Consider the following 20,733-nt stretch of genomic DNA (forward strand, 5'->3'; position numbering starts at 1 on the left):
GGGTTAAAAATAGTTTCAAATGTAAAAAGCATGGTAAAGATATTCAAAATATATCGTTCTCAGCTATATAATAACTTAGTTACACAAGAAGACAATTTGAAAACAGCATGGATGCTCATTTTATCTATCTTCAGGATATGGACTTGAGAGAACTGGGTTCAGCTGTGTTTGAAATAGTTTTATCTGTACGTAGCTTGATTCAGATTTTCAGAAGATGTTATTCTCAACTATTCTGTGACTCAAGAACACAAGACGACAACCAGTTGAGAACAATAGCATGATGCAAGAACAACAATGTGGAAAAGAATAAACAACGAAAAGCAACAGAAACATGCATAATTTTGTTGCAAATTTTGAAGCTGATGTTGATTTAATATATATATATATATATATATACAGCGGGGCAAAAAAGTATTTAGTCAGCCACCAATTGTGCAAGTTCTCCCACTTAAAAAGATGAGAGAGGCCTGTAATTTTCATCATAGGTATACCTCAACTATGAGAGACAAAATGAGAAGAAAAAAAAAAAATCACATTGTAGAGACAAAATGGGAAAAAAGAAAATCACATTGTAGGATTTTTAAAGAATTTATTTGCAAATTATGGTGGAAAATAAGTATTTGGTCAATAACAAAATTTCATCTCAATACTTTGTTATATACCCTTTGTTGGCAATGACAGAGGTCAAACGTTTTCTGTAAGTCTTCACAAGGTTTTCACACACTGTTGCTGGTATTTTGGCCCATTCCTCCGTGCAGATCTCCTCTAGAGCAGTAATGTTTTGGGGCTGTCGCTGGGCAACAGCGGGTTGAGATCTGGAGACTGGCTAGGCCACTCCAGGACCTTGAAATGCTTCTTACGAAGCCACTCCTTCGCTGTTGCCAGGCGGTGTGTTTGGGATCATTGTCATGCTGAAAGACCCAGCCACGTTTCATCTTCAATGCCCTTGCTGATGGAAGGAGGTTTTCACTCAAAATCTCACGATACATGGCCCCATTCATTCTTTCGTTTACACGGATCAGTCGTCCTGGTCCCTTTGCAGAAAAACAGCCCCAAAGCATGATGTTTCCACCCCCATGCTTCACAGTAGGTATGGTGTTCTTTGGATGCAACTCAGCATTCTTTCTCCTCCAAACACGACAAGTTGAGTTTTTACCAAAAAGTTCTATTTTGGTTTCATCTGACCATATGATCATCCAAATGCTCTCTAGCAAACTTCAGACGGGCCGGACATGTACTGGCTTAAGCAGGGGGACACGTCTGGCACTGCAGGATTTGAGTCCCTGGCGGCGCAGTGTGTTACTGATGGTAGCCTTTGTTACTTTGGTCCCAGCTCTCTGCAGGTCATTCACTAGGTCCCCCGTGTGGTTCTGGGATTTTTGCTCACAGTTCTTGTGATCATTTTGACCCCACGGGGTGAGATCTTGCGTGGAGCCCCAGATCGAGGGAGATTATCAGTGGTCTTGTATGTCTTCCATTTTCTAATAATTGCTCCCACAGTTGATTTCTTCACACCAAGCTGCTTACCTATTGCAGATTCAGTCTTCCCAGCCTGGTGCAGGTCTACAATTTTGTTTCTGGTGTCCTTTGACAGCTCTTTGGTCTTGGCCATGGTGGAGTTTGGAGTTGGACTGTTTGAGGTTGTGGACAGGTGTCTTTTATACTGATAACGAGTTCAAACAGATGCCATTAATACAGGTAACGAGTGGAGGACAGAGGAGCCTCTTAAAGAAGAAGTTACAGGTCTGTGAGAGCCAGAAATCTTGCTTGTTTGTAGGTGACCAAATACTTATTTTACCAAGGAATTTCTTTAAAATTCTTTAAAAATCCTACAATGTGATTTTCTGGATTTTTTTTTTCTCATTTTGTCTCTCATAGTTGAGGTATACCTATGATGAAAATTACAGGCCTCTCTCATCTTTTTAAGTGGGAGAACTTGCGCAATTGGTGGCTGACCAAATACTTTTTTGCCCCACTGTGTATATATATATATATATATATATAAATTAGTAGGGCAAGTTAAATCTAATCCTTGAATGACCAGCAAAGATGTCCAGACTGTTGTCTCCCAGAGTAAAGATGCTGAATCCTGTATATGTTCTCTCTTCAAGGAAAATTAAAATAATTTTTCTGTTGGACCAGAACTCTCCTATTGGAATTTTATTTATTTTTTTCAACTTCTGATGTCAGATCACCTGACAACATGTGTGCGCGGATACCTGACTGTCAGGTGAGACGTCAGTGTGTGTGTGTGTGTGTGTTAGAAACTGAGAGACTGAATTAATCTCTTTTACGGTGCAGGCCGTATATGGATGCTGTGGTTGCCTTGGTAACGCTGATGCTGGATACAGGATTGCCCTGCTTCCGCGGTCAGACCATCAAACTGCTCAAGTGAGTTCAAAACAACTAACAGTGGAGCAGGGCATTCATATTGGAAAACATATTTCATTTATATTGAAAAAAATCGAGCTATGGATTTGAATGACATTAATTATTACTGACTTTTTAAAATAATAAACACAAATCAATATTCATATACATGTATTTTGTTGTTATGAACATGGAAAATTAAGGAGTTAAAAAGTTCACAAACAGCATCAAAAGCATCACAACAGATGGCAAGAAAACCTCCAGAAACACACATTAATGAGATCAATAATGAGATTAATAACGAATGTGATTTATGTGATTAATGTGAGTGTTTTTTTTATTTTATAAAAAGACTTCCTTGACTCTAAATTGATTGTTAGGCAATTGAATATTAGGCATTGTTTTTAAGTTTGTCCTTGGAAAATATTAGAAATTTGTAACTGTTATTGTTATTTGTATATTATTTTTTAAATTATAATATATTTAACTTTAACTTTATTTAGATAGTTTGTAAAGATAATATTGTTAAATTATTGTATGCAATTAATTACAATATTATGATTATTTCAAATGTATTACTTGAGTTTGTCATGAATTTACCCTTTGATGTTGATATGGTTTTAAATGATGGATAGATAGACAGACAGACACAGACACACACACAGATTGGTAAAAATAGACAGTATAATTAATTAATAGCTTGTTGATATGAAGTGAATCATGTGTTGTAGGCAGCGTTTTAACCCTGGAGTGAGTGAGAAGGAAGCAGCAGCTTTTATCATCAAAGTCATTCAGAACTGCTTCCTGAGCAGCAGGTCAGTGTCTCTCACACATTAATGCATGTCGTTTCCTGACTTGTTTTAATGTAAAGCACTGTGCTTATAATATGAAATGTTCTTCATTTGTTCCAGGAGCAAAACGTATGACATGATCCAGTACTATCAGAACCAGATCCCCTACTGAAGGCCAGAGAAACCTGAGTGTGTGTGTTTCTCTTACTCTCTTAATGCTAAATTGCACTGCTGTCTCGGTCTGGTGTGTTTGTGCACTTTATACACCTGAAATGTTTGCATGGATTTCTACGCACTGATATCAGCACTTATGAGACGTTTTCTGCACACGTCACACTGTCTGCTGCATGATGGGTTCAACTGTAAACATTACAAAATCACTTTTGTGCCATTTTGATTTGTATTTGATGTGATTTTATTGTCAGTCTTAAATAATTTCCAGGTAAATCATGTAGTCTGTAAACTACAGCAGATGTGTTTATGGACATGAACGGCCTGGACTGCGGACAAATGTCATATTTCAGAGGTGACGAATTTACACATTAACGCACAAACTAACAAAAATCAGCATTTGATTATATTTATTATGATGTAATGGAGGACAGATGTTTGAAAAGTGTTTGGTATTTCTCGGCAGTGTTCACAGCTCTGAATATGTTTTCATATTTCTGAATCACTGCTTGTTTTGCAGTATATGACTGTTTATTGATCAATTGATTTGTACAGTGAGACTAATCTTTGTTTGCTCATTTGTTAGCATCAGTTTTATGGCCCTCTTTCTATTCTATTCTATTATTTATTCTGTGTGTGATATTTAATAAATGCCCACAGTAGTTGCCTGTACATCTCTGTAATGCTTATTTACTGACATGTGATAATATTACATTTAATGTAAAAATGAGCGAGTCTACAATTTCAATGCATTCAGTGTCAAACTCGTTTGAGTTCCACAATCACTTCTTTTAATCAGTCGATGTGAACAGATCTTAGAATGTGAGACTCCTTAAAGTTGAGAGTTCAGTGCATTCACTGTCAGCAGTTTATCTGTTGTTTTATTCACTGGAATTTATTCTTATTGTCTGAATTTTCTCATTTATCCAGGTGGTCATTAAATGTTTAGTTGAATTATTGTTTTCAGCTGTTGCTCAAAGAGCTTCATCTGAAATAATGAAGTGAAGATTCCGGATGAAATGGAAAAATACTACGAGACTTGCACCAGCTGCATGTTTTTATATAATTTGTCTGTTATCTTCGGTTCACTGTTCTTTTGTTAAACCCTGTTTATATCATATAAACTTTGTCAAACAGTTGATGATAAAGAAACAATCTGGCAACATCACATATTTCCTGAGGAAAGGATGAATTGGTTTTAACACGTTACAATAACATTGCATTTATTAACATTAGTTTTTAACATGAACTAACAATGATAAATACTTCTAAAAGATTTACTAAACTTAGCTAATTTTAACTTTTACTAATACATGATTAAAATCAAAAATAGTTTCTGTTAATATTATTAAATGAAAGGTGAGCTACCATGAATTAACAATGAACAGATTTTATTTTATTAACTAACATGAACAAAGATTCATAAATACCATAACAAAAGTATTGCTCATTATTAATATTTTTAATGCATTAATGGGAACTTACAGTAAAGTGTCACTGTTTTTTTTTCTTTGTGTTTCCTTGTACAATAATCTAAATCTAAATGTACAAGCGAGAGCATGTCATGCGCACAACACTTATGTCTTTTCCAGTTAAACTCATTAGTTAATAATCCAGTGTAATGATATACTTACCGAAAACAGTAATGCTTTTCTCTGTTTCTTGTTTTAGTTTGCCTCTGCATTTTGTTTACATTTTTTTTTTTTTTTTAAGGTTCAAATTAGTAGAAGGCAGAATATTAACTGAATTTATTCTGTTATTTTTACTGGAAAATATACTGATTCAATTTCATTTCTGGTATTAATGTAGAAGGGAAGTAAAGTGCATGACTGCAGATGTTTTCATCTCCTCGTAATGGCTTTGCAACTTAAAGAGCGCAAAAGTTTAGCTTGTTGTGGGCGGAGACGAGAGCGGAAGTGGGCGGAGACAAAGCCTATATATTGTAACCGCTTTAGTGTCGTCACTCAGTTTGGAGGAACATCTGAAGGGAGAAAGCAGCCTGGTGAGTGATCAGCTCCTCTTGTAGAATTTTGTAGAAACCTAAAATAATTTACAGCAAGTCGTCTTCAGTTCACTGAGGTATTGTTAGTATGCCACCGCTAAACAGATCTACACCTGAATCAACCACCACAGGAAACTCACCAGCTTGGCCTTTTTCGAGAATCCAGCAATGGCTGACTCTTTTGAGAGACGCACTAAGGCCTGTTGTATCTGTGTACCGGATCATTGACCCTGTGTGCCAGATTTGTTGTGGTCTGTTCGATTTGGCTCAGATTTTCTCAACTGGGTTCAACTGGTGGAAATTGGGTGCGGCTGTGTGGAGAATTGTTGTGGGTGTGAGCAGCTTGATTCAGGAATTCGGAAGATATTGATCGCAGCCATACAAGTACCCCTCTCTGACAAGTACCCTTACAGTCCTTGGAAAAATGCCCTTTGAGACCCTGAAAAAGGCTATATTGATATTAAAATGAAACGATATGAAACTCTTTTTGTGAGTTTTTATTTACTCAAGTGTATATAACTATTTCCTTATGAAATGATTTATATTGTTAATTGACACAAAATTATACATGTATATTCTTTTATTTATTTTAATGTTATTTATTTATTTATTTATTTATTGGACATCTTTAGGGTTTATTTGATCTCGTTCTTGTTGTTTAAGTTTCACAAGAACATGTTTTGTTGTTTTGTTTTTAACTTACTGAATGACAGATCACTAAGTGCCCTGTTTCTCTCACCAAAGAATGCATGACTGGGTAGAAATGAACACAGACACAGTGCTGTGATGAAACTTTCTTCAGAGGTTTATTGCTTTAGGCGTTGGTTTATATACTACGGAAGGTCTGAACCACAACTTGAAAAAATAAAATCAATGTGGGGGAAAAATTTTTAGTGTCTTAGATTATATTTTACTTACAGCAAGATTACATATTTCCTGTAAATTTTCTTTCTTTGATGAAAATGTAAATAATTTGGAAAGATTTCCTTCTCTTTCTCATTTTGTGTTAGTGCTGAGATAGAGAGCGAAGCTAGGAGTTAGTTTATCTGCCTTCTTATCTATGTCTTGTGCTTCACTTGAATCCACTGAGGTAAATATACCAACAGTACAGTGAAGGAAAAGCATATACTGCATCTTTGATAAAAAGAGCATAAATAATAGTTGAGCATGTTTCCTGTAAATATTCTCCCTTCATCTCCTAATGATGTGAAACTGAGGTTGGACCCTTGAGCAACTGGCCACACGTCACGTCCTTTCCTTCCCTTTTCTTCAAAGATGATGAAAACAATTTTAGTGTTGGAATGAGTTCCTCTACTGTTTTCTTTCTTCTGACATCAAATCACTGACATCAGATCCATGGCTTTTCATTGGAGGTTGTTTAACTTTCTCGCACATTCTCAGATGGCATGCGGTCACGAATGATTGTGCTTCTGTTCAGCTGCAGATCTTCACTGTGGTTGTATACGGCTGTGACTGACTGTAACTTCTAGATAGGTAAATAAAATCTGATAAACCTCGTGTCAAATCTCTGAGCGTACACTTGCAGGTTTGACATAAGGTCGTCAGAGCATACAGCAGCAGCTTTGACACCATTTTGGATTGTAAAGCCCCTTTTATTGGCAGCTGATGTCATCCTGTGCCTCAGCTCATTACATGTTTGAACAGCAGTCAGTGTTTAATGTGAGTTTTCCTAACGCTCTGTGATGTTCAACACTGTTTACTGGAAAATATACTGATTCAATTTCATTGCTGGTATTAATGTAGAAGGGAAGTAAAGTGCATGACTGCAGATGTTTTCATTTCCTCGTAATGACTTTGCAACTTAAAGAGCGCAAAAGTTTAGCTTGTTGTGGGCGGAGACAAGAGCGGAAGTGGGTGGAGACAAAGCCTATATATTGTAACCGCTTTAGTGTCGTCACTCAGTTTGGAGGAACATCTGAAGGGAGAAAGCAGCCTGGTGTTTGATTAGCTCCTCTCGTAGAATTTTCTGGAAACCTTAAATATTTTTACAGCAAGTCTTCTTAAGTCCACTGAGGTAAAAGGTATGCCATCACTAAACAGATCTACACCTGAATCAGCCACCACAAGAAACTCACCAGCTTGGCTTTTTGTGAGAATCCAGCAATGGCTGACTCTTGTGAGAGACGCACAGGACACTGTTGTATCTGTGTACCGGATCATTAGGCCTTTGTACCAGTTCATTGCTGCGGTGTGGCAGATTGGTTCGGGTCTATACAATTTGTCTCTGGTTTTCCCAGCTAGATTCAGCTGGCTGGAGTTGGATGCGGCTGTGCGCCGAATTGGTTCGGGTGTACGCAGATTCAGGAAACTGGAAGATATTGAGCTGGGAGAAAAACATATATTTACAGTGTAGTGGAGGGGACGCATGGCACAGACCTCCAACAGACCTCCCGTGACAAGTGATCTTGGTAACATCTGACAGGTGCTCACACTGACCCCCAAAAAGTGGCAGAGAAAGTATTAAAATTATAAAACAAAAAGAAAGAAATGGAAATTCTTTTTGTGAGTGTGTGTGTGTGAGACACTTCTCATGGTGCAGTTGAGGTGGCAGTGATCGTCTGTGTGTTGCATACTCTGACAGAACTCGTGGAAACAGACATCAGAAACTACAGCTGTTTTAACAAACTTCAGTTTCACAGACCTTCAACAGCTGAGAAGATCCTTTAGCTTGTTCACTCTGAGAACATGCGGTGTCTTCTTACATTTATCTTGAAGATGCCTATCAGGAGTGAGATGGAATTGTTTTCCAGTTGGATTTACAGAAAGTTCCATTCTTGTTCCATTTGAGATTGAGCTGTTGAATCCAAATCTTTTGGAGAGCAGTTAATGTGCGATGTAGTATAAAGCATATTCTGCATCTTTGATTTAAAAAAGAAAAAAGCATAAAGAATAGTATGTAGCATGTTTCCTGTAAATTCTCTCCCTTCAAAAAAAAAAAAAAAAAATTAGTGTTGGACTGGAGTTCCACTTCTGTTTTTTTTCTTCCCCATCTTCTGACGTCAAATCACCTGAGATCTTTGACTTCTCATTGGATGTTGTTTAACTTTCTTGCACATGCTCAGATGGCAGGCGATCAAGAATGACTGTGCTTTTGTTCAGTTGCTACTGTTAACACATTGATTACTAAAACTGATCAAAATGTCGTCTTTGGTGTCCAACAGCTTAAAAAACAAACAAACAAACAAAAAAACCCTCATAAAGGTTTGGAACAAGTGGAGGGTGGGTCCCTTTAATTGTCTTGATCAAATCAATGATTAAATTGAACCAAAAAGTCACAGTTCTGTAGAAACTTGAATATGGCCAAACGCTCACGTTACTTTCCTACAGGTTTGTGAAGATGGAAGGCTCTGCTGCTGAGGAGATAAATCAAAGCCAGGCCTACCTCGTTATTACATTATCAGGTAACTTTCATTTCTTCAACAGTATTTCGATAACTTTAATGACTATTTTGGCACATATACAGTGAGGAAAATAAGTATTTGAACACCCTGCTATTTTGCAAGTTCTCCCACTTAGAAATCATGGAGGGTCTGAAATTGTCATCGTAGGTGCATGTCCACTGTGAGAGACATAATCTAAAAAAAAATCCAGAAATCACAATGTATGATTTTTAACTATTTATTTGTATGATACAGCTGCAAATAAGTATTTGTCTATCAGCTAGAATTCTGACCCTCAAAGACCTGTTAGTCTGCCTTTAAAATGTCCACCTCCACTCCATTTATTATCCTAAATTAGATGCACCTGTTTGAGGTCGTTAGCTGCATAAAGACACCTGTCCACCCCATACAATCAGTAAGAATCCAACTACTAACATGGCCAAGACCAAAGAGCTGTCCAAAGACACTAGAGACAAAATTGTACACCTCCACAAGGCTGGAAAGGGCTACGGGAAATTGCCAAGCAGCTTGGTGAAAAAGGTCCACTGTTGGAGCAATCATTAGAAAATGGAAGAAGCTAAACATGACTGTCAATCTCCCTCGGACTGGGGCTCCATGCAAGATCTCACCTCGTGGGGTCTCAATGATCCTAAGAAAGGTGAGAAATCAGCCCAGAACTACACGGGAGGAGCTGGTCAATGACCTGAAAAGAGCTGGGACCACCGTTTCCAAGGTTACTGTTGGTAATACACTAAGACGTCATGGTTTGAAATCATGCATGGCACGGAAGGTTCCCCTGCTTAAACCAGCACATGTCCAGGCCCGACTTAAGTTTGCCAATGACCATTTGGATGATCCAGAGGAGTCATGGGAGAAAGTCATGTGGTCAGATGAGACCAAAATAGAACTTTTGGTCATAATTCCACTAAACGTGTTTGGAGGAAGAAGAATGATGAGTACCATCCCAAGAACACCATCCCTACTGTGAAGCATGGGGTGGTAGCATCATGCTTTGGGGTGTTTTTCTGCACATGAGACAGGGCGACTGCACTGTATTAAGGAGAGGATGACCGGGGCCATGTATTGCGAGATTTTGGGGAACAACCACCTTCCCTCAGTTAGAGCATTGAAGATGGGTCGAGGCTGGGTCTTCCAACATGACAGTGACCCGAAGCACACAGCCAGGATAACCAAGGAGTGGCTCTGTAAGAAGCATATCAAGGTTCTGGCGTGGCCGAGCCAGTCTCCAGACCGAAACCCAATAGAGAATCTTTGACGGGAGCTCAAACTCCGTGTTTCTCAGCGACAGGCCAGAAACCTGACTGATCTAGAGAAGATCTGTGTGGAGGAGTGGGCCAAAATCCTTCCTGCAGTGTGTGCAAACCTGGTGAAAAACTACAGGAAACGTTTGACCTCTGTAATTGCAAACAAAGGCTACTAGACCAAATATTAACATTGATTTTCTCAGGTGTTCAAATACTTATTTGCAGCTGTATCATACAAATAAATAGTTAAAAAATCATACATTGTGATTTCTGGATTTTTTTTTTTAGATTATGTCTCTCACAGTGGACATGCACCTACGATGACAATTTCAGACCCCTCCATGATTTCTAAGTGGGAGAACTTGCAAAATAGCAGGGTGTTCAAATACTTATTTTCCTCACTGTATGTCTACATCTATACACAGATAGATTATATGTTGATGTGTATGTTCTTTATTTATGGAAAGCTGTTTGTAAAAATTATGGCATTACGTTTGTGCCAAAAAATCCTGCTGCTTTGTTCAATCGTCTACATCTGCTGTTATTGCTGTTGTTTAAATTACGTTATTGTCCCTGTTATGCATTGAGCTGTTTTATTATTATTATTATTATTATTATTATTAAATACTTTATTGATCCTTCACAGGAAATTATATTGTTACAGCAGCAACCACAATTCAGTCCATGCACACAGACCGATTTACCCAAGTACACATAGAAGGAAAAACCCAATATATCAGGCATAATAGTAGGCATATTGCACATAACCCAATAAAATACATTACAATTATTGCACATGACAGCACAAAAAGCCTGACTGCAGCAGGCAGGAATGATTTACGATGCCGTTCAGTCTTACATATTGGAGGGATCATTCTGCCACTAAATGTACTGTACCGGAACACCTCTAAAGCATGTAATGGATGTGAATCATTGTTCATAATAACATTTATTTATTTTTTATAATTAACATTTATTTATGATTTATAAGTTACTGCTCTCAGTGAACGTTCTGCAGTGCATTTTACAAATGTCCAGTTTTCTCACCATCTTTTCTTTTCTTTTCTTTCTCACCAAAACTAAATATTATGACACAACGCAACGTTAAAACCTAAGGACTATAGATTCATTCACGCTTATAGAATAGAAAGAAAATATTTCTAAAAGTCTTTATCAAAGTCTTTATTTCTAAACGTTTTAGAAAACTCATTAATGAAAAATCTAAACATTTGATTTGTTTACCTGGATACCTGTACAATGCGTAGAAGAACGTCCACTGAGAGCAGTAACTTATAAAGCATAAGACTGAGCTGAACACAAGACAGGAAGGATGACAAATACAACAAAGGCAATAACCGATGTAACGAGTGGGACGGGGCCGAGAGCCGTGGGAGCGGAGTGAGGCCGGTGGAGTTTAATGATAATGAGGGACACCTGCGCCACTCACCGGCCTCGAGTCCCACGGAGGAGCTCCGGAAGGATAAAAGGAGGAGCAACGACAGTGCAAGACGAGAGAGGATCAGGCCTGGACTTTATTTTGTGTTTTGTTTGCGGCAGTCGTCCGCGAGGGGATGCTGCTTTACTTTTGTGTTTGTTTATTTTATTTGTTAAAGTCTTTAAATATTTGCCGGTTCCTGCCTCCTTCCTCCCGTTCTACGAACTGTGTTACAACAGAAGACATAGACAAATGTATCTCGCAAAGCAGTCAACACTTTGTTTTGGCACATAGTGAATGTCATGACTAAGACCAAGCAGTGTGATTTGGTTGTGTGTGTTTTTTCTGCTAAAGATTTCCACCAGCATAAGTTTGACTTCAACATCACAAATATCCAAGGTGTTATAAGATTGAAATCAGTGCACAAAGCAGCTCTGAACATCCTCATGTATCCCATCATTCTTTTCAGTCCCCAATTTACTCTCCTTTCTCACTGTCTGCAGTAATATTCAGACCATTCTCCAACTAAATCTGACATTATGGATACAATCCTCCAATGAAGAGTGACTCAAAACACAGTTCAGTACCTGCAAGCACAATATGACTCATGTCTCAATACAGGTGTCTTATTATAATAAAACTTCCACGGGTCTGTTTCTTAACTGCCCTAAGATCCCAGCACAAACACATCCCATAATCAGTGTGTGATCCATCAGTAAACACACACTCCTGTCTGTTTCAACACAAGCACTCAACTCAAGTGTAGTCTTGCTGCTGTGCTTATGCTTAAGGCTTTACAAACATTCATGGTAAAATATAAGTCATCTTCCCTGTTCTTTTGTTAAACTCCATTTATATCACAATTTGTCAAACAGGTGATAACAAAAGTAAATATTTCCTCATGAAATGATTTATATTGTTAATTGACATGAAATTATAAATGTGTATTCTTTTGATTATTTTAAAGTTTTAATGTTTTTTAATGTTATATACAGTTGTGGTCAGAATTATTGGCACTCTTGGTAAATATGATCAAAGAAGGCTGTCAAAATTAATCTGCATTGTTAATCCTTTTGATCTTTTTTTTTTTTTTAAATCACAAAAATCTAACCTTTTGGATAATAAGGATTTAAAATGGGGGGAAAATATCATTATGAAATAAATGTTTTTCTCTAATACACATTGGCCCCAATTAACGGCACCCTTTTATTCACTACTTTTTGAAACCTCCATTTGCCAGTTTAACAGCTCTAAATGTTCTCCTATAATGCCTGATGAGGTTAGAGACACCTGACGAGAGATCAGAGACCATTCCTTCATCCAGAATCACTCCAGACCCTTTAGATTCACAGCTCCATGTTGCTGCTGCTTCTCTTCAGTTCACTCATGTTCTACAGGGTTCAGGTCAGAGGACTGGAATGGCCAGCAGAAGCTTGGTTTGGGCTCAGTGACCCGTTTTGAGGTTTGTGTTTGGATTATTGTACGGTTGGAAGATCCAAACATGGCCCATTATAAGATTTCTAACAGAGTCAGTCACTTATTGATTTTTTATCTGTTGGTATTTGATAGAATCCATGATGCCATGCGTCTAAACAAGATGTCCAGGACCTCCAGCAGAAATATAGGCCCACAACATCAAAAATACAGCAGTATATTTCATTGTACACATGGGGTACTTTTTATCCCTGTGTTCACCAAACCCATCTTGAGTGTTTGCTGCTAAAAAGCTCATTTTTTTTAGTTTCATCGGACCATAGAAGCCAGTCCCATTTGAAGTTCCTGTTGTGTCTGATAACTGAATATGCTGGAGTTTGTTTTTGGATGAGCGAGGATAATTTTTCTTGAAACCCTCCCAAACAACATGTGGTTATGTAGGTGCTGTTTGACAATTTTTTAAGGTTTTCTGACCCCAAGACTCAACTATTTTCTGCAAGTCTCCAGCTGTGGTCCTTGGAGAGTCTTTAGCCGCTCAAACTCTCCTTCTCAGCGTGCATTAGGACGATATAGACACACGTTCTCTTCCAGGCAGATTCCTAACATTTTATGTTGATTGTAAATTCTTAATTATTGCCCTGATGGTGGAAATGGGAATTTTCACTGCTCTAGCTCTTTTCTTAAAGCCACTTCACTAATTTGTGAAGCTCAATTACCTTTTGCTGCACATCAGAAATATGTGACCCTGGACCACAAAACCAGTCTTAAGTCGCTGGGGTATATTTGTAGCAATAGCCAAAAATACATTGTATGGGTCAAAATTATTGATTTTTCTTTTATGCCAAAAATCATTAGGATATAAAGTGAAGATCATGTTCCATTACGATATTTTGTAAATTTCCTACTGTAAATATATCAAAACTTAATTTTTGATTAGTAATATGCATTGCTAAGAACTGCATTTAGACAACTTTAAAGATGATTTTCTCAGTATTTTGATTTTTTTGCACCCTCAGATTCCAGAATTTCAAATAGTTGTATCTCGGCCAAATATTGTCATATCCTAACAAACCATACATCAATGGAAAGATTATTTTTTACTTTCAGATTTACTTTCAGATTACCTTCAGATGATGTATGAATCTCAATTTTGAAAAATTGACACTTAAGACTGGTTTTGTGGTCCAGGGTCACATATATAGGTGCATCTCAATAAATTAGAATGTCGTGGAAAAGTTCATTTATTTCAGTAATTCAACTCAAATTGTGAAACTTGTGTATTAAATAAATTCAATGCACACAGGCTGAAGTAGTTTAAGTCTTTGGTTCTTTTAATTGTGATGATTTTGGCTCACATTTAACAAAAACCCACCAATTCACTCTCAACAAATTAGAATACTTCATAAGACCAATAAAAAAAACATTTTTAGTGAATTGTTGGCCTTCTGGAAAGTATGTTCATTTACTGTATATGTACTCAATACTTGGTAGGGGCTCCTTTTGCTTTACCCAGACAGCAACATAGTTTTGGCCCAGATCCAGCCCACATCTGTCCCGTGTAAAATCCATGCGGGCCAGATGTGGGCCGGATCTGGGCCGACAATGCTTGCTGTCTGGGTAATTACTGCTTCAATTCGGCGTGGCATGGAGGTGATCAGTTTGTGGCACTGCTGAGGTGGTATGGAAGCCCAGGTTGCTCTGATAGTGGCCTTCAGCTCATCTGCAATGCTGGGTCTGGTGTCTCATCTTCCTCTTGACAATACCCCATAGATTCTCTATGGGGATCAGGTCAGGCGAGTTTGCTGGCCAATCAACCACAGTAACACCATTGTCATTGAACCAGCTTTTGGTTTCTTTGGCAGTGTGGGCAGGTGCCAAGTCCTGCTGGAAAATGAAATCAGCATCTCCATAAAGCTTGTCAGCAGAAGGAAGTATGAAGTGCTCTAAAATTTCCTGGTAGATGGCTGCGTTGACTGTGGACTTCAGAAAACACAGTGGACCAACACCAGCAGATGACATGGCAGCCCAAATCACAGACTGTGGAAACTTCACACTGGACTTCAAGCAACATGGATTCTGTGCCTCTCCACTCTTCCTTCAGACTCTGGGACCTTGACTTCCAAATGAAATGCAAAATTTACTTTCATCTGAAAAGAGGACTTTGGACCACTGAGCAACAGTCCAGTTCTTTTTCTCCACAGCCCAGTTAAGATGCTTCTGACATTGTCTCTGGTTCAGAAGTGGCTTGGTAGCCCTTTCCCTGAAGACGTCTGAGCGTGGTGACTCTTGATGCACTGACTCCAGCTTCAGTTCTCTCCTTGTGAAGCTCTCCCAAGTGTTTGAATCGGCTTTGCTTGACTGTATTCTCAAGCTTGCGGTCATCCCTGTTGCTTGTGCACCTTTTCCTACCCAAATTCTTCCTTCCAGTCAACTTTGCATTTAATATGCTTTGATACAGCACTCTGTAAACAGCCACAATTTTCAGTAATGACCCTCTGTGACTTACCCTCTTTGTGGAGGGCGTCAATGTTCGTCTTCTGGATCATTGCCAAGTCAGCAGTCTTCCCCATTATTGTGGTTTCAAAGAACAAGAGATACCCGGAATTTATACTGTAGGGATGGTCATTAATTGAAACTCAAATGTAAATATTCTAATATTTTGAGATACTGATTTTTGACTTTCATGAGCTGTAAGCTCTAATCATCAGAATTAAAACAAAAAACGGTAACACTTTACGGTAAGGGTACATGAATTACTATGAATTCATGCATAAATTAATATGTGAATCATGCATTATTTCATGTATTAATATCTCATGAATTATCAGGAACTAACATGAATTCAAAGTCTTTCATTCATGACTTCATGGATGAACAACACCTTAATTAATACATTAACTAAGGCGAGTACATTATCATGATTTATGATTTATTACGCATAATCATGATGTTTTCTTTGTTCACAAAAAAACAAGGTCTTTACTATCTATTGTGGATAAAGCTATGCTTATGGTACATGATTCAAAAAAGCATTATTTTGTGCATGTAAGACTACTTGAATTATTAAAGGAATATACAAAAATCCACATTACCTCATGCATGCATACAGGCTAGAACAGTATATCAATTAATGTGAGAACTAATGTTTTTCATTAAATATGATATGAGTTATCAAGTATGTTCATATCACTTTAGTTGAGGGGCCACACACATGATGAAGTCATGAGAAGTTAATGCTTAGTTAATGATGATTACTGTATTTCGATGTTAACAGAATTCACATACTGTGTTCTGTGATTGGCCAATGTACATTTACCTGCAGGCTACTGTTTTACTTTACATGCAATGAATCTAAAATATATGAAACTTTCACTTTTTGAAATAATTTACAAGAAAAAATGAACTTTTTCACAACATTATAATTTATTGAGATGCACCTGTATTCTTTGTTTTTTCTCATTGTGATGGATGATTAAGGGAATTTGGGCTTTATTTTCCCTATTATTTATATTTCTGTTAAACAGGAAGCCATGGCTGGATAATTTCATGTTCATAATCACCCTGGAGTGCTCAAAATTGTGAATATGAATGGGAATATACTTCAGAGATATTTTACTCATAATAATTTCTAGGGGTGCCAATAATGTCCAACGTGTATTTGAGGAAAACATTAATTTCATAATGAGATTTCCCCCCATTTTCAATTGTTTTAGTTCAATGAAAGGTTAGATTTTTGTGATTTTTTAATAAAAATAAAAGATCAAAAGGATTATTAATGCAGGTTTATTTTCAGAGCCTTCTTTGATCATATTTACCAAGGGTGCCAATAATTCTGACCACGACTGTATATTGATATATATTATATATATATAGGACATCTTTAGGGTTTATTTGATCTCTTTCTTGTTGTTTAAGTTTCACAAGAACATGTTTTGTTGTTTTGTTTTTAACTTACTGAATGACAGATCACTAAGTGGCCTGTTTCTCTCACCAAAGAATGCATGACTGTGGGTAGAAATGAACACAGACACAGTGCTGTGATGAAACTTTCTTCAGAGGTTTATTGCTTTAGGCGTTGGTTTATATACTACGGAAGGCCTGAACCACAACTTGAAAAAATAAAATCAATGTGGGGGAAAAATATGTAGTGTTTTAGATTATTTTTTTACTTACAGCAAGATTACATATTTCCTGTTAATGTTCTTTCTTTGATGAATATGTAAATAATTTGGAAAAATTTCCTTCTCTTTCTCATTTTGTGTTAGTGCTGCGATACAGAGAGAGAAGCTAGGAGTTAGTTCATCTGCTTTCTTATCTATGTCTTGTGCTTCACTTGAATCCACTGAGGTAAATATGCCAACAGTTCAGTGAAGGAAAAGCATATTCTGAATATTTGATAAAAAGAGCATAAATAATAGTTAAGCATGTTTCCTGTAAATATTCTCCCTTCTTCATCTCCTAATGATGTGAAACTGAGGTTGGACCCTTGAGCAACTGGCCACACGTCACGTCCTTTCCTTCCCTTTCCTTCAAAGAAGATGAAAACAATTTTAGTGTTGGACTGGAATTCCACTTCTGTTTTTTTTCTTCCCCATTTTGTGACGTCAAACCACCTGAGATCTTTGACTTCTCATTGGATGTTGTTTAACTTTCTTGCACATGCTCAGATGGCAGGCGATCACGAACGGCTGTGCTTTTGTTCAGCTGCATTGAACTACATGTAACTGTATGTATGAGAAAGTACTATGGTAGTCAATGTCTACTGTTAACAGTTTGATTACTAAAACTGATCAAAATGTCATCTTTGGTGTTCAACAGCTAAATAAAACTCACTCATGTTTTCTCATACGTTCCTACGGGTTTGTGAAGATATAAGGAAGACTAAGATAAACCAAAGCCAGGCCTGCCTCATTATTACATTATCAGGTAACTTTGATTTCTTCAACGGTATTTCAATAAATTTAATGAATATTTTGGCACAAACTGTGTATCTCAGCGTGTGTGTGATGTGAGTTTGTCTTGTTTAAATGTTGATGTGTATGTTCTTTGCTTATGGAAAGCTGTTTGTAAAAATTATGGCATTACATTTGTGCCCAATAAAAAACTGCTGCTTTGTACAGTCATCTAAATCTGCTGTTATTGCTGTTGTTTAATTTGTATCATCATCCCTGTTATGCATTGAGCTCTGTTTTATGCTTTAAGTTACTGCTCTCAGTGAACGCTCTCAAGTGTATTTTACAGATATCCAGGTAAACAAATTAAATGTTTAGATTTTTCAGTAATGTGTTTTTTTCTCAACGTCATTTTGTGTACCTGGATACCTGTACAATGCGTAGAAGAACGTCCACTGAGAGCAGTAATTTATAAAACATAAACTGAGCTGAATAAAAGACAGGACGTATGACAAATACAACAAAGCCAATGACAGTAGACATAGACAAGTGTATCACACAAAGTTGTGAACACTTTGTTTGGGGGGGCACATACCGAATATCATGTCTAAATCCAATCAGTGTGATTTGGTTGTGTGTGTGTGTGTTTTTTCTGCTAAAGATTTCCACCAGCATAAATTGGACTTTAACATCACAAATATCGAAGTCATAATAAGATAGGTGATAATAAAGGTAAATATTTCCTTATGAAATGATTTATATTGTTAGTTGACAAGAAATTATAAATATGTATTGTTTTGATTATTTATTTTACTGTTTGGAGGGTACATATATATTGATCTATTTATATATATTGGGCATCTTTCTTGTTTAAGTTTCACAAGAACATGTTTTGTTGTCAACTTTCTGAATGACAGATCACTAAGATTCTCTTACCAAAGAATGACAGACACAGGAAGTGCTGTGATCAAACTTTTGTTTACATCTTGCTTTTGTTTACTTGCAGAAAGATGAGACATATTTCCTGTAAATGTTCTTTCTTTGATGACAATTAAGTTTGAGTGACTTGAGTTTGTCTACTGGAATTTGCCAAATTTGATCCGTGAATTTGAACTCCTGAGATCACTGACTTTTATTGGATCATTTTTTTCTGGGCAATGAAAATCTAACATGACCCTTTCATATAGGTAATACTGACCTAGATTTCCTTCTCTTTCTCATTTTGTGCAGCGATAGAATCAAGAATCCAGTGTTTTTCAATGTCTTTATAGTCATTATATATATATTTACATTGGTGCAGCTAACTTGGATCCTGTTTTTAGCTGGATACAGCTGGGTTCATTTAAAAAATTATAGTTTCAGCTGTCAATAGCTTGATTCAGATTTATAAAAGATATTGTTCTTGACTATACAATGGCTCAGTAACACAAGAAGACAACAACATGCAGACAACATGGATGGTCATTTTTTATATAGGCCTATACAACATTGGTTCAGATATTCTCATGTTCTCTTGTTTTTGACTGGATACAGCTGGGTTAAAATAGTTTCAAATGTAAAAAGCATGGTAAAGATATTCAAAATATAGCCTATCATTCTCAACTATATATTATGGAAGCCCGTTCCCGTCACCTTGAGAAAAATATAATTCTGTAAGTCATAATAATGAGATACTTTCTCACAATTATGACTTATTTTCTCGTAATAATGACTTATTTTCTCGTAATAATGACTTAACATCTCGTAATAATGAGAAACTTTCTGTTAATAATGAGTTATTTTCTCATAATAATGACTTATTTTCTCGTAATAATGAGAAACTTTCTCGTAATAATGACTTACTCCACGCATGCGCAATGCATGAGTGACGGCACGCTAGTGACATCTGCTGGTCAAAGCCATGCAGGAACACTGCAAACATTGCTTGTTCTGTAATCTAAAGTGTATAATACTGTATATCATTAAATAACGATTTCAGATAAATTATCTGCATGTAGTCTTGTTAATTTGTAGCACTTACCAGCAGAAACAGATATAGAGGAATATATTCCAACAAAAATCACACGCATTTGATGAAGAAATGAAAGCCATTACACATATAAACTTAATGAATAGATGTTCATTTCTATGATTTGTTAGTTTTATTAGCTGTCACTTTCATGCATCACATGCATAAACCCACAATGTTAGACCAACATTAGTAGCCCAATCTCATCTCATCTCGCTAGTAAAAGCTTAGTTGTTCGTTACCACGGCAACCGCTTGGTCTTCTTGCAGGACATGCGAACGTGAAAAATGCTTAATGTGGCTTAAAGTACAATGACTAATTCAGGATACAGTATTATTGATCATGCATACAGGCAAGCATAAGAACCCAGAATTTGAACACAACACCCAAAGTTGCATGTTAAGCGTTTTCCTTTAGAAAACCGTTATAGAAAATGCTGCATAAGCGTTGCGTTGCATTCATATTTTGGGTCCACCTGAATGCCTGTATATACAGTATGCATGTCATTAAGTTGTGTACTGAATTTGGTTCAATCTGTCTTTGTACTTAAAGCTACATTAAGCATTTTTCACGTTAAGCGTTTGTCCTGCAAGAAGCGGTGTGGGACGCTGAAGACCAAGCGGTTGCCATGGTAACGAACAACGATGATTTGTGCTTTTGGAATGAGATGGCTTACTGTATGAAGCATGTGATGCATGAAAGGGTCAGCTAATAAAACTAATAAATCATTGAAATAAACATTTCGAAATAAAGTTGATATGCGTAATGGCTTTCATTTCTTCATAAAATGCCTGTATTTCTTAACTGAAATATTAGTCTGGAATGTTTGAAGCCATAACTATCTGGCAGAGTAACTTGGCAAGTGCTACAAATTAACAAAACTACATGCAGATAATTTATCTGAAATCGTTATTTAATGATATACAGTATTATACACTTTAGATTACAGAACAAGCAATGTTTG

The 20,733-nt window shown here is 36.9% G+C and overlaps 1 protein-coding gene and 1 long non-coding RNA gene across 3 annotated transcripts; both read left to right on the forward strand.

The window, feature by feature from the left end:
* The first annotated feature begins 2,113 nt into the window (after positions 1-2,113).
* On the forward strand, positions 2,114-4,004 carry LOC131546026 (putative phosphatidylinositol 4-kinase alpha-like protein P2). The gene is made up of 4 exons (XM_058785320.1): positions 2,114-2,230; positions 2,302-2,391; positions 3,102-3,185; positions 3,282-4,004. Exons 1-4 carry the CDS (start codon positions 2,184-2,186, stop codon positions 3,331-3,333), a joined length of 273 nt encoding a protein of 90 aa, XP_058641303.1. The 5' UTR covers positions 2,114-2,183; the 3' UTR covers positions 3,334-4,004.
* A 2,901-nt stretch (positions 4,005-6,905) lies between these two features.
* LOC131546372 (uncharacterized) lies at positions 6,906-18,932 on the forward strand. 2 transcript variants are annotated; one of them, XR_009272668.1, is made up of 4 exons: positions 6,906-7,291; positions 8,683-8,756; positions 10,647-17,795; positions 18,423-18,932. It is a non-coding gene; the product is annotated as an uncharacterized LOC131546372 (long non-coding RNA). The 2 variants fall into 2 exon arrangements; XR_009272669.1 differs by lacking the exon at positions 18,423-18,932 and having other exon boundaries at positions 6,906-8,756; positions 10,647-17,717.
* Positions 18,933-20,733: the final 1,801 nt, after the last annotated feature.

The sequence above is a fragment of the Onychostoma macrolepis genome, chromosome 08 (assembly GCF_012432095.1).
Source record: "Onychostoma macrolepis isolate SWU-2019 chromosome 08, ASM1243209v1, whole genome shotgun sequence".
NCBI lineage: Eukaryota > Metazoa > Chordata > Actinopteri > Cypriniformes > Cyprinidae > Onychostoma > Onychostoma macrolepis.